Here is a 14,177-nt window from a genome sequence, read left to right as displayed (position 1 = left end):
CCTTCTCTCTTCTGATTTATTCAGTTTGTGCTACTTTGAATATTTTATCAAGGTTCCTGAAGGTTTACTATTTATGTATGAATTTATCATTTATTTAGGCTCTTTAAATCTGGTTTCAGATCAATCAGAGGCAGCTCGAGATGAGTGAGTGAGTGAGTAAGTGAGAGAGAGTGAGAGAGAGAATGGAAGAGCAAGGAAAGGCTAGCAAGGCAGTGAGTGGAGGAGGGGGAGGGTGAAAAAAAAGAGCGAGGGAGAGACAGAGAGAGAGAGAGAGAGAGAGAGGGAGGGAGGTAGAGAGAGAGAGAGAGAGAGAGAGAGAGAGAGAGAGAGAGAGAGAGAGAGAGAGAGAGAGAGAGAACCGCTTCACAATATGTAAGCCCTCCACAGTACATATGATAGGTGAAAAAAATGTAGAAGATGGTTGCAATTGAAGAAAAAAATTATGGTTGCCATTCATGTTATGTTAAGTCTTTCGGAACCCTTTTTATTGGGTAGTAGTTGAGATTCTACCCAAGTATTCAGTTTCCCAGGCCGCCGAGATCTGTGTATTTCGCCAGCCCTCCAGGACTGCTGCAGCACAAGTCAGCATAGCTAATGCAGATAGATCTTGCTCCGCTCTAATTCGATATGAGCAGACCGATAACTCAGGCGCTGGCACGGAGGCTGCTTCTGCTCCGCAGAAGGCTACATTAGCAACTGTCCGTCTTGGGATTTATTTTCTTGTAGGGAAGGTAAAATATTTACACTCATAATTAATGGTTTTCTTTCTTGATGCTGGTTTACAGGACTGGTGCCTGCAAAGAAGAGTCCAAAGCTGGTGAGTACTGATGTGTGTCTCATTGAATCCCTTTGTTATTTTCCCTGCTGGCTTCTTAGGGATAGTGGGTCTGATATTTAAAGAGAAAGGTGCTATTCATGTGTGGGTGGGGGGGTGATTAAAAAAAATGTAAATATAAAATAAATGTATATATAAGAAATATTTTGAGTCTCTAACAGGGTGTTTAATGATGGCCAGCTTGTAGACAGAGTAGAGTGCCAGTATGCTATGGCAATAGCCACAATTCTTCACAGGGCAGTCCTATTATAATTAGAAACTAGCTTCAAAGGATCTTAGGGACAACTGTGTGTGAGAACCTTGTGATGATGCCGCCACCCGCCAACTAAAAGCTAAAGATTTGTATTTTTAAGCAAAAATGTTACAGAAACCCTTTGCCACCTGTTCAGCTGTATAATTGCATGCATAGGAATGTAGTTTACTTCAAACTTGAAAACAACACAAAAAATGTGCTTTTTATTTTCCCACATAAAGGGTATATGTAAATGTGAATTATATGGAAACCATACTGTAACCCTCTGATAAATTGTATTCAAGTACATATTTTATTGATAGCTGTAAATTTTCACGTGGGTTACACTACAGTTCATTGAAGTGTTTTGCTATGACCGGAGGTGGTTGCCGGTGGTGTGAAAAATCTCCAACAAGATACATGTAGTGTGGGCTAATTTACAGTCAGTCTTTCACCAGTGGTCTGCTAATGTGCTCGAAGCTCTGTGGTGTTTGTGGGCTTCAGGCGAGGACTCAGATCCGTATGACGGGGCTGTACTGCAGGTTGGGATGCGGAATCTGAGACTGAGCCAAACGGAGAATCTCCTGTTTTCACATCCCAAGTCTCGGTATAAGTTCTCTGCTCGACCACAAAGAAAGCGTGGAAATAATTAAGGCAATGATTGCAATGGCCGGGTATGATGTTGATTGAAGTCACGTGACTCTTGGGGGGCCTAGACCACTGTCAGTTTAGATCAGGGCTGTGAGAGGAAAACTCGGTTTGCACTCACTCTTATATCATAGAAATGTCAGCCTGTATGTGCTTCTGTGTCAAGCTAAGAGAAATTCAGCCTTTGGTGAAATACAGAGATGTGCTTAGAATATGTTCTGATATACAGTAGATATTGTACAGTCTATAAATACATCCAGCTTTCTGTTCAACAAAAGGAATCATGTTTTTGGGTGTTTTTTTCTCCTCTGCATCTTTTCAAGATCAAAATCTTTTGATGGCATGTGCAGCAAAGCATATATTCAAGATTGTACCAGTGAATGCAACTTTCATTTTCTTTCTTTCCATTTCATATATATATATATATATATATATATATATATATATATATATATTTTTTTTTAATATTTCTTCCTAGGCTAAGCTTCATGTGTTTAAAGAGATCAACAACTTCATTATACATTTGATTTACATGCCTATGGTTAAAAATATTTACAAACAATGTATTTCCATAAAACATTTCTGATATATCTTTGTTAGCATGTAGTCGCAATTTATTTTTTGCCAAACGATGACATGTAATTCATTTTTAATTGGTTGGTTCCTATTGACTGATGTGCACTAAGCATTGAGGAAATCATGGGTGACTCCTTTAATCGAAACCCTATTAGTGTTAATTGCTGGTTTAGACTTAGCCATGCTGTTCAGAAAAAAAAAGTGAATGTTTTTTAAATTTCAGAATTACAACCTTCATGACTGTCTAGCACGAGTGATAACTGAACAAATATCTATCTATAGTATAATCTATATATAGACAGTGGTGGTGGTGGGATAAAAGGGCTTGTTTGAAGTTTAGTAATGACCTTGTACTGTCCATTTCTTTCCTTGTGCCCTGATCGTGCAGCAACAACTTGAGAGGAAAGACAGTCAAAACAGCTCCCAGCACAGCGTCTCCAGTCACCGCAGCATTCGCACCGAGTCGCCCGTTCACACTGCGCCCATCCTTCCCAGCTACACCAGCAACGTCACCGAGGCCGCGGCCCCTGCGCCCCCTCCACCACAGCCACCGCAAGAACAGGGGGACGGCTCTGCCCAGAAGAAGCCAGATCCCTTTAAAATCTGGGCCCAGTCGAGGAGCATGTATGAAAGTAGGCGTAAGTATATTGAGATTTGTAGTGAGAGATGCAGTGCAGGGAGCTTTGCCCCATCAGGGCTGTGTGACTTTGGTTTCACAAGCAGCTTTCAGAAAACAATGGTGAGCAGATAGTCATAAGAAGAGAAAAAACTTGTTTTGTTCCATTTCTAACAACATTAATATTATTTGATTACCCTGATACGCATCTCGGGGAGTGAATACAAACCTAACCGTTACAGGAGCATTCTGAACATTGCACCATGGTTTTATTCACCTTCTTCCATTCTCTCTTGCTAAAGTCAACTAAAGAAATTGGTTTCAACCAATTATAATGCATGCACTTTCAGTGGGGTAATGGACTGCAAAGCAATACCCAACATCAAAACTTATCAGTCTACAAATGTTCATGTAATTGGAAGTGGTAGGAAACAGGATATAAGATATTTTCTCTGTCTCAAGGTGTGATGCAAAGGGGTGATCCTCCCAATTAATAAGAATATCCTTCAAATGCTGGCAGGGAAGAGCTTGGATTATATTTCAGGTCTAACGCAACGAGTCAGTTTTGATAAAATCCTCTTTGTGCTCTTGCCCAAGCAGTGCTTTTCCATTATTAAAAGATTTGGAACTGAGTGGAACCAAACTTCCTTTTCTTCTCTCTCTCCGTTCCAAAGTTAGATGTGTGCAGAATGTAAAAGCATACTGTACGGTGACAGCAACAGGGGTTGAATTAAATTCTCTCTGACAGGCTTTTTACTTTCCCAATATATTTTTACTAAGTTTGTGTGCAAGTAATGAGATTTGGGAGAGAAAGAAACCCAATTAATGTTTGAGAGCATGAGAAATAACTCTGCTCTGGAAGCCAGCAGTGTTATCATTAATTTGGAAAAGCAGCATACAACTCTTACTTAGAAAATCAAAACAATATATTTCAATTGTATATTTTAAACCAGTTTTGTTTTAAAAACAAACAAACATTTCCTTATGTGTGTGGTATGCATGATCTCAAAGTACGTACCTTCGTTTTTTCTTCCAAAAGAACTTTCGATTAATTACTCTGCCTATGGAAATGGCATCCAATGCAGATCAAATATTAAGCCTCTTTTAAGGCACTATGCAGAGAGTTAATAAGGAGTTGGTCTTCGGGAGAAAACAAACAAAACCACTCTGGAAGTAATAGCTCCTTTAGGAATTTGAGATTTTTTAGAACATTTGTTTCACTGACTTATAAACTCATTGTAGCACATAACTACTAGAGCATGTGATAAATGCACCATTTGGTGCCTCCAGTGTGAATAAAGTCTTGCCAAATATGAGAGTGTTAGGTTCTGCTGAGAAAATATACATGCTGGGCACCCATACAGCAGCCATTTTGTCCATTGCAGGGGAGCTGCATGCTTCACTGATTTGTCCTGATAGGCTGAGCACTGGACATTGTTTTGCTGTAGAAAAATAATAATACAATTAATTAAAAAAACTAACCATGCAGAAGTGGTAGGTTCAACCTTTAAAAAATATAGATGTTCTGTCATGTTGAAGCATAATAATTAGTGATTTCTTGAGGTGCATTTGTCAAGTTATAGACTCAGAATTGTGAGAATTCCTTTTGTTTCTGATTTAATTATATTTGGGGGTGGCAAGTATCCCCTTTGGTTCATTCGATTTTTCACTCTGAGAATAGAAAGGAAGTATCTGTAAATGTATTGGACAAGATGCAGCATGTAGTTCGGATAGGACTGCAGATTGGTCTATTATGGTTAACAAGTAGCCAAAAGCACAATTCTGCTTTTATCCTGCTGTCGTATCAACACCTTTCTGGTGTTATCAGTTGTTTTTGGCTTTTCAAGTTACACAGAGCTGTGAAGCCAATGTTTGCAATTCAGCGTTTCAAATACTGGCTTTATACCACAGGTGGATTCCTGTATCTCTCTATATTCACTTGACAGACCCAGAACATACATTGACATACATTTTTAAGTGCTATCTGTTACCAGCACTGATGTTATCATTACAAACCACCATGCTGGCAATGGCTATGATTCACAATTGAATGACATTGCCCTTACAGCTAAGCAATCACAGTCATACCCTAGAACGTAATTTAATCAGTAAGGCGATGGGGTTGTCAAATTAAACCCTGACAACAGTAAAACATTTAATTAAATAACATAAAATGGTAGAGTAGATGGAACATTTGAACATCTTAAAGTGTACAGCGAGTGCGATACAAATAAAACAATTCTGATTATTGGAGAATCACAGTTTAACCTTGTGTTATTGTAAAGTGTGCAGGGTCAATTGAGAAGTGATAGAGGAAAATAACTAACATATTGCCTTCCAGTTATTCATTCAGTTGGTCGTCTCCTTTTCAGTACCTGATTATCAGGAGCAGGACATTTTCCTGTGGAGAAAAGACACAGGCTTCGGATTCCGCATTCTGGGAGGAAATGAACCGGGGGAACCTGTGAGTAGCGTGTTTGATTAACAACTCTGTGTGACCATATCAATTTGTTCTCTGTAAAGTAATCATGTTGGAAAGACTGTCTGAATATCCAGTGTGGAAGCCTTTTCCAAATAAGAAGCAGAATTGTAAGGTGCTGTTTATTTTTATTTTGTTTCATTATTTCAATCAGTCTTTGTGAAGACTGTGTAGAAAGAGAACACAAATGAATGAAAGGAACCAGGCTTCACTTACACATTCCTATCAAAAGAACAACACATTATCTTGAAACTAATAGAAAGTTTAAAGTATTTGGATTGTGTCTTCTTCAGACCTAATTTATACAGCTGTTGAAGCTTTTGCAAAGGCAAATGCAAATAGGAAATAATTAAGCACACGAGTTTTGGGTTTGGTGCGTCTGAGTATCTTCTGAAGAAATCAAGAGGAAGTTTTGAGTAATATATAGCTTGTGTACTCAAGGAGGCTGTTCAATTATTCATCCAAATCAAACACTTTAATACTATGATATTCTTTTACACGCAGCCATTCTGTGCACTTAGCTAATGGCATAAACAAACCATGTTGGCACAGAAAGAAGAGACATACACTTAAAAGTGGAAAAATACACAGTGACAATCTTCTGACCCTGATTACGTTTTCTATACCCTCCCCAAATCAGATTTATATCGGTCACATTGTGAAATACGGGGCTGCGGACGAGGACGGACGGCTAAGATCAGGGGACGAGCTCATCTGTGTGGATGGGACTGCAGTTGTAGGAAAATCGCACCAACTTGTAGTCCAACTGATGCAGCAGGCAGCCAAACAAGGCCATGTTAACCTGACGGTGAGGCGCAAGACGGGATATGGAGGTAAGATGGATGACGATTCTCAGACCCTTTACGAGGGCTGTAGTTTTGTTAGCTGGGTTTTATTACAGCTTCTATGACATGCGCTGGTGGAATTCTGTTCACCTCAAGGAACAGCTGATTGGCGTTCAATTTGAACATATTAGGATTGTCCGAGTCTGCTGAGGTTCCCTATTGATGAGAGGCTAGTAACGCAAGAGACAGCAGGAGAAATCAACTCGGAAGGGTGAGGGAAATTGCTCAGGTGGGAATAACTGTGGAATACATTGTATCTACTTGGTTGAAGTTAAACACATTACAGGAGAATACATTTGCACGGTTTCGCAATAAAAGCTGCAATTTTTTTAGGTCAAATGTAATAAAGCGTTCCCTCTCGGTTCTCCCTTAGGTTTCAGAAATATCTAATAACAATAATACGTGGTTATAGCTTTAACCCCTGGGCAGCCACTTCTGATAATATTACTTCTTTGCAACTCTGCCTTGGAGTTTTAAACTTAAACAAAAATTCCCTGCTGCAATGTATTGCTCTCTAAATACATTTCCCTTTATTGCTTTCCCTTGAAACTTTAGTGCTTTAATGAAAATCATCCTTCCGTTTAACATGTTCATAGATATGTTGACACTGTTCTGCTTCTACACTGTTATTAACTTTTTAAAAAAGAAAAAAAAAACTCCCAGAATCCGTAAACGCGTACACACTAGTTTTATGGACTAATGAGAATGAGCCAGATTACTGATGTGTACAGGCTTTTACTGATATCATATGTAAATTAAAGACATGAATGAAGTCACTGAGGAAAAAATAAAATAAAAATCTATGTGTATATTTGGCTGCATTTGCATATCATTTTTTAAGTTTGTCTACCTTTCAGTGGGTATATTTCCACAATCATTCCCAGCCATAATCTTTTGCCAATATACACTAGCATTCAAAAGTTTGGGGTAACTTAGAAATCTCCTTGTTTCCACGAAAACATGCATGAAATGAGTTTGAATAGGAAATATAGCAAAATGAATAGGAAATACAGTCACTGACAAGGTTAGAAATAATGATTTTTAATTGAAATAATAGTGTCCTTCAAGACTTTGCTTTCATCAAAGAATCCTCCATTTGCAGCAATTACAGCCTTGCAGACCTTTGGCATTCTAGTTGTCAATTTGTTGAGGTAATCTGAAGAGATTTCACCCCATGCTTCCTGAAGCACCTCCAACAAGTTAGATTGGCTTGATGGGCACTTCTTATGTACTATACAGTCAAGCTGCTCCCACAACAGCTCAATAGGGTTGAGATCCGGTGATTGTGCTGGGCACTCCATTATAGACAGAATACCAGCTGACTGCTTCTTCCCTAAATAGTTCTTGCATAGTTTAGAGCTGTGCTTTGGGTCATTGTCCTGTTGTAGGAGGAAATTGGCTCCAATCAAGCGCCGTCCACGGGGTACGGCATGGTATTGCTCCTCCAGCATCTATTCATTTGGTCTGCGTCTCACAAATGTTCTTCTTTATGATCCAAACACCTCAAACTTAGATTTGTCTGTCCATAACACTTTTTTCCAATCTTCCTCTGTCCAGTGTCTGTGTTCTTTTGCCCATCTTAATCTTTTCTTTTTATTGGCCAGTCTGAAATATGTATTTCTCTTTGCAACTCTGCCTAGAAGGCCAGCATCCCGGAGTCGCCTTTTCACTGTTGATGTTGAGACTGGTGTTTTGCGGGTACTATTTAATGAAGCTGCCAGTTGAGGACCTGTGAGGCGTCTGTTTCTCAAACTAGATACTCTAATGTATTTGTCCTCTTGCTCAGTTGTGCACCGGGGCCTCGCACTCCTCTTTCTATTCTGGTTAGAGCCAGTTTGCTCTGTTCTGTGAAGGGAGTAGTACACAGCGTTGTACGAGATCTTCAGTTTCTTGGCAATTTCTCACATGGAATAGCCTTAATTTATCAGAACAAGAATATACTGATGCATTTCAGAAGAACGTTCTTTGTTTCTGGCCATTTTGAGCCTGTAATCCAACCCACAATTACTGATGCTCCAGATACTCAACTAGTCTAAGGAAGGCCAGTTTTATTGCTTTTTTAATAAGCACAACAGTTTTCAGCTGTGCTAACATAATTGTAACAGGGTTTACTAATGACCAGTTAGCCTTTTAAAATGATAAACTTGGATTAGCAAACACAACGTGCCATTGGAACACAGGACTGATGGTTGCTGATAACGGGCCTCTGTACGCCTGTGTAGATATTCCATTAGAAATCAGCCGTTTCCAGTTACAACATTAACAATGAATACACTGTATTTCTGATCAATTTGATGTTATTTTAATGGGCAATATTTTGTTTTTCTTTCGAAAACAAGAATATTTCTAAGTGACCCCAAACTTGTGAACGGTACTGTATATATTTTTTCTTTCTGCTCTCCCTCAGTATCCAAAGGCGACAACGATGTCCCAGCATCCCCTGCGTCTTCCCACCACAGCAGTAACCAGGCTCCCTCCCTCACCGAGGAGAAGCGCACCCCCCAAGGCAGCCAGAACTCCCTGAACACTGTGAGCTCGGGCAGCGGCAGCACCAGTGGCATCGGCAGCGGGGGCGGCGGGGGCAGCGCGGTGGTCAGTACGGCGGTCCAGCCCTATGACGTGGAGATCCGGCGTGGGGAGAACGAGGGCTTCGGCTTCGTCATCGTGTCCTCTGTCAGCCGACCCGAGGCGGGAACCACTTTCGGTAAGCTCTACCTTTCCACCATCTTGTATCGGCCAATCAGTTCCTACAGAAAGTATTTGTGGATTATGTAAATATTTGAATTATTACTTGGGAATGATGGGAAGCATGATGGGAAAACTCACAATCATGTTTATGCCAGTTACGGCTGTCTTTCAAATAAAAATGAAAATAGAAACATGGTGATATTTTTCCCCACCTTCCAATTGGCTCCTTGAGACCAAATATGTTTTGCTTTTTAGGTCTCCAACCAAATGTAGTTGTCCTAATGTTAAAGTACATGGACTGGGCAGGACTTTGATTTGATTGTACTTTCACCATAAAGAGAGAATTATATCTATATGGAAATGTCACATGCTCTTTCATTAGCACATGACACATATTCATACAGTTCAATGTGTATCAAGTTACAGAAAAATATTATGGTAGCAGTTACATTTAATTTGTAATATGATGCCTGAGCTGCCAGTAAAGAAGGTTGTTTTATTGTTTCCACAGAACTGAGTAAATAACTAGAATTTATTATGCATTTATAGCCCTTACTCACATAAATATACAGTATGTTCTGATGCATTATGCATGAGAATGATTGATACTATATTACAGATAGAATTATACTATGTTAACGTTTGTTTTTTCATTTAGTCACAGACTTCATTTAATTTAAGTAGCTTCAGCAAAAAAAAATTATGTAACTACTTAATGAGCAGGCAGAATTCAAAAAGCCATTATTTTGTGAAACACATTTATATGAAAATGTGGGATCTTTTATGTACAGGACAGTTGCTCTGTAGAATTTGTAACACCTACTCCATCAACACATTTTTCATGTATACACTGTTCCTACCCTAACTGATTAATTCAATGTATTTTTGAAGTATACTACATATAAGTACTGGTGTTTATAAATATTGAAATTACATTATTCAGTTGAAGTTGGCCAGATGTCACAAAGCATTAGAAATATTGCTGCAAGTCCAGAAATTGTATTTAAATCGAAGTCAATTAACAACATTAGAATAGAGTCATTCTGCACCTGTTAGTCGTAGAATATTATAACAGTTTTTAAATAACCAGTTAACAAAAACAAGATTCATTTGATGGTAATTATTCAGTTGCCAAATATTTCAAAAGTTAATTTAAGTCAGATACATAAACTGCTGTTTTCACCTCAATATTATGTAAGTCAACATTCAACATAAGTGCAAATAAGAATATGTGAAACAAGCTGTTTATGTGGTTTCTCCATTGATACTGTGTTCATGTTGTCAGAAGGAGTTTGGCAATATGATGAATTGAACATATGTGACTACTTAATGCATTCTGCAGCTACCTAATCACCCTGCATGGAGTTTCTACCTGTCACTGTACAGTGCTTGTCTATGCCTTTGACTGTGTGGAAGTCTTGTACCTTCCCTTTTTGCTGTCTTGGGTGACTATCTGTTATACTCTTGATGATCCACATCTAGAAGAAATAAGTACACTATGTATCTTGGTGTGGTATGACTGGGGCATTTTTTGCTTTAGCAAATCGCATTACATAAAAAAAAAAAAAATCAATCAATCCATCCCTATCTAAAACGCAAAGATGAAAACATTGGCAAGAATTCTCTCTGGTAAGCTTTCAACAACGCAATATCTATTGATTGCTAATGTTTGGAAATGAGAAGCGGAGCATTTGAAGCCAGACTCCTAGGATCGGTCGGTCTGCATGGCAAATTAAGAGCAGTTTTCTCCTGGCAATTTATTTCTCATTAATGCATTGCCGCTTCATCTCTCCGAATGCTCTTCTCTGTTACCACTGCAGAACAGCTGTGTCTTGCACTAGGCAGACTGTATTATGTCCTCATATAGATCTTATTTTGGAAAAATGAAAGGGGCTGGAAGTAATACACAGTCAGCGAGGGGAAGAAAAATGTTATACAAGCACGCAATCGTGCAGGGCTTTATAACGATGAAGATAAGATCCACAATTTGTAGGCGAAATTATAAATATGAATATCAGAGAAAAGAAAGCCAGAGGGCTTGCAAAGATAAGCACCGTAAATAAATGCACAGTGTTTTCCCTCATGTATTCGCTGCTACAGTAGGTGTCAGCATGTTTGTGACATGGGGTAATAAAGTACCCTCATTAAGACATCTATACTAAACAAATTAAGTAATATCCATCTTTCTGGATCCAAACGAGTAATCTCATTACAGGCCCCTGACTGCTAAACCATGTGATTGTAAAAGGAGTATATAGTAATCGATTTCTGCTCCCCAAAAATCACATTAAGGCAACATGGTCTTTTCTGGATATTGTCGTCAGTGATTAATGTAAAGTACATTATGCTGTGTTGGTTAGTCTAAGCCCTACTAATGTGGAATATTTTCTTATGTGTCTGCAAATACAGATATAGTTTTATAATACATTTTTAATAGGCCACATATTAGGATTTCATTCTTTCTAGTAAAGTAACCAAAAGCAGTTTTAATTAGCCAAGCCCAGCACTACATATTATAATGACTTTTACGATCAATCTTGATGCATAAGTAGATCTACATATACAGATAAAGAATAATACGGGTACAATAGTAGATTCGGTTTGATCGATTCGAATGACAGTTAAAAACCTCGGCATGCTGTTCAGAACCTCAAAGCTCTTTAAGTTCTTGGCCAATGTTTTCGTTTTGAGAAGGGCAGGTTTTGGGTCAATTCCTCTATTGGATTTGCTTGGTGGCTTGGTTAATTAACCCTTAACCTTCTGTTTCCCCTTTCCTCTCCTCTTCTTTTTCCCTTTACCTCTGTTCAAAAATCAATCTATGAATCACACAAACAAATAAACAAAACAAAAAATATTATGCAAAAGCTGGAAATGCTTGTGTGGCCATGCCTCACAAAATAGGTCGGATTATTGAGGGGAGCCCAGCAGACCGCTGTGGAAAGCTGAAAGTGGGAGACCGAATCCTGGCTGTAAATGGATGCTCGATCACCAACAAGTCGCACTCCGACATTGTGAACTTAATCAAGGAAGCAGGAAATACAGTCACCTTAAGAATCATTCCAGGAGATGGTAAGTTAGTTTCTGGGCATCATTTATACGATGACACTAGGTCTGTAATACAGGGTAAATGTTGAAGGTTTTAGATTATTACTGAAGAAGGTTCCTAGACCAGACCACTTAGTTATGTGGATTTGGTAACATGCTGGTACTAGTGGTATAAATACTTATACTTTCTTGAAATGGAAAAGATTCAATACATATTTTCCATCTGAATCACAGTTAATACAGGATACAGTATTCAAACTTGTGAAATAGTTTCTGGCTACAAGAGAAATATATGACCCTGCAGGAATGTCTGGATGAATCTTCGGTAGAACTGTATTTCAATACCTGGCTAACGAACCTTTGTACCTTCAGACTATGTGTTCCTGTGATGATTACCTTTTCCCAGGTTGACTTAGTGAAGTGCTACAATTAATATTACTTTTTTTTTTTTTTTACATACTAAGAAAACATAACACAACACAAAAGTGGACAGAAATAGGTTGATTGTAAAGTCCTGAATTACAAGGCTGGGTATGGTGTATATTTTGTGTATAGAAATACATTTACTGTAAGATTGAATCCTTAAGGCAAAAGGTGGAGCTTACGTTGAAGTTATGGAGATTTTGGAGATTTAGCTCAAACAGATGCAGGAAAATCCTTACAAACCGAGTAAAACAGGTCTGTATTGACTTGAAAATAATTAAAAACAGCATATTTTGTATAAGCTAGGAGATTGTTGGTTCTTTACTGTCCATATGCTCAGGAAATGTAGCCTGAAGTGGGGGAAAAAAATAGAAGAGATGGGCAGAACATCCACCCTCTACTGTTCCTCTGCATTATTTACTGTCTGGACATGTCACAGATCACAATGCATATTTCAGTTGAAGGCCATGGGCCGCTTCGGTAGATATTATATGTAGTTCTTGTAAAGAAGAAGAACAATATTTTAATCATTACTGCCTGTCACTAGCTGCGGTTGTTTGTGGTCAATGAAATGTTCTGTCTTTTTAAGGTTAAGATGAAAGCTCACTGCGTGGCTTTAAATCCAAACCCCCCAGAGAGCCTTGTAAATGTAGCTTAATTAAGAAGAAGAAAAAAACTCCTAAACTGAAGTTCGCATTACTTCAAGTGAAGCCATCTGTTAAATAAAGTGAGGCAGTTTGTTTTAAAAATTGAGATAAAAGTAGCTAATTTACTTTTGTTATGAGTGAATACATGTACGGATAGATAAAACTGAACTGCAGCACAGTTTTGCAACAAAATATGTATTTTTTTGAATATGGAAGTGGTGTCGTTTTTTTCTTCTATATGCAAAGCAGTTCTTACACCAAGGAGCACAGCACTGTCAGGGTACTAACCAAATTAGGAATTAATGCATTTTGCTGATGTGCATGGTTACTGGAGGAAAAATCAGATTTACATTAAAAAATAATGAATAATGTGTATTGCATTACCAAGGCTTATGGCTTAATGCAATTTAAATTTCAAGGGAGTGTGCCTTTACTATTTTATTTCTTTCTTTCTTTCTTTTTTCCTGGGAAGATAGATTCTTGTATAGCCCCTGTTTGTTTTTTTGTTATTTGAGAAGGTCAAGGTGTTAACAAATGCCGTTAACCCCTATTGTTTTCTGCTACAGTAGCTGAAAGAGCCTCTGACCCTAATATATTTCAAAGCCTTTTGTTTGTTTTAAGCCACATATAAAAACCTAATTCATATGTCTGATAGGCTCTTTAAAATCAGTAGAATGTATTGAGATCACATTGAGCTGAACGTTTCTGGAGCAGTTTCTATGAAGCAGGTTCTCCATTATTTCTGCTATAGGTTAAACAATTAACAACAAATGTAATATCAGGTATTCTTTTTTGTTGGTAATCTTGACTGGAGAGACCTGGGAGAACCAAATCAGCCAGGGCATAAAAACAGGACCCAATGGCTTGACAACATCTGCTGATTTAAGTATTTTTACATATGGGGAAAATAATGTATCTGGGAGCTTTCAGGTGTGAGTTGCAGCAACACAATTCAATTGGAAATGGGAGAAAACAGGTGCTCAAAATTAGAAATAGTACAACTTAGCTTATGAAAGGCAAAAAGCTCTTGCATTGCTTTTGCAGTGCTCTGTAAACCATATTTTGCCACTATAGACATACACCTGAATAAGTCCGCAACAATTCAATAATTCAATACCTTTCTTAGCTGCCAGCATTTTTTTT

General features: G+C 38.3%; 1 protein-coding gene across 12 annotated transcripts in view; it reads left to right on the top strand.

The window, feature by feature from the left end:
* The window catches only part of magi1b (membrane associated guanylate kinase, WW and PDZ domain containing 1b), a 158,007-nt gene that overhangs the window by 134,124 nt on the left and 9,706 nt on the right, over nucleotides 1–14,177 (top strand). For 8 of the 12 annotated variants that reach the window (XM_066697999.1, XM_066697995.1, XM_066697997.1 and 5 more), the window contains 6 exons: nucleotides 786–817; nucleotides 2,680–2,929; nucleotides 5,280–5,371; nucleotides 6,027–6,219; nucleotides 8,639–8,935; nucleotides 11,785–11,988. In XM_066697999.1, the coding sequence (XP_066554096.1) occupies nucleotides 786–817; nucleotides 2,680–2,929; nucleotides 5,280–5,371; nucleotides 6,027–6,219; nucleotides 8,639–8,935; nucleotides 11,785–11,988 (1,068 nt within the window). The remainder of the gene's footprint in view (nucleotides 1–785; nucleotides 818–2,679; nucleotides 2,930–5,279; nucleotides 5,372–6,026; nucleotides 6,220–8,638; nucleotides 8,936–11,784; nucleotides 11,989–14,177) is intronic. The other 4 variants (XM_066698007.1, XM_066697998.1, XM_066697996.1 and 1 more) reach the window with 3 other exon arrangements.

This window comes from Amia ocellicauda, chromosome 3, assembly GCF_036373705.1.
Source record: "Amia ocellicauda isolate fAmiCal2 chromosome 3, fAmiCal2.hap1, whole genome shotgun sequence".
NCBI classification, from domain to species: Eukaryota; Metazoa; Chordata; class Actinopteri; order Amiiformes; family Amiidae; genus Amia; species Amia ocellicauda.
The sequence above is the reverse complement of the archived record's forward strand: the minus strand, read 5'-3'. Positions and strand labels throughout refer to the sequence as shown.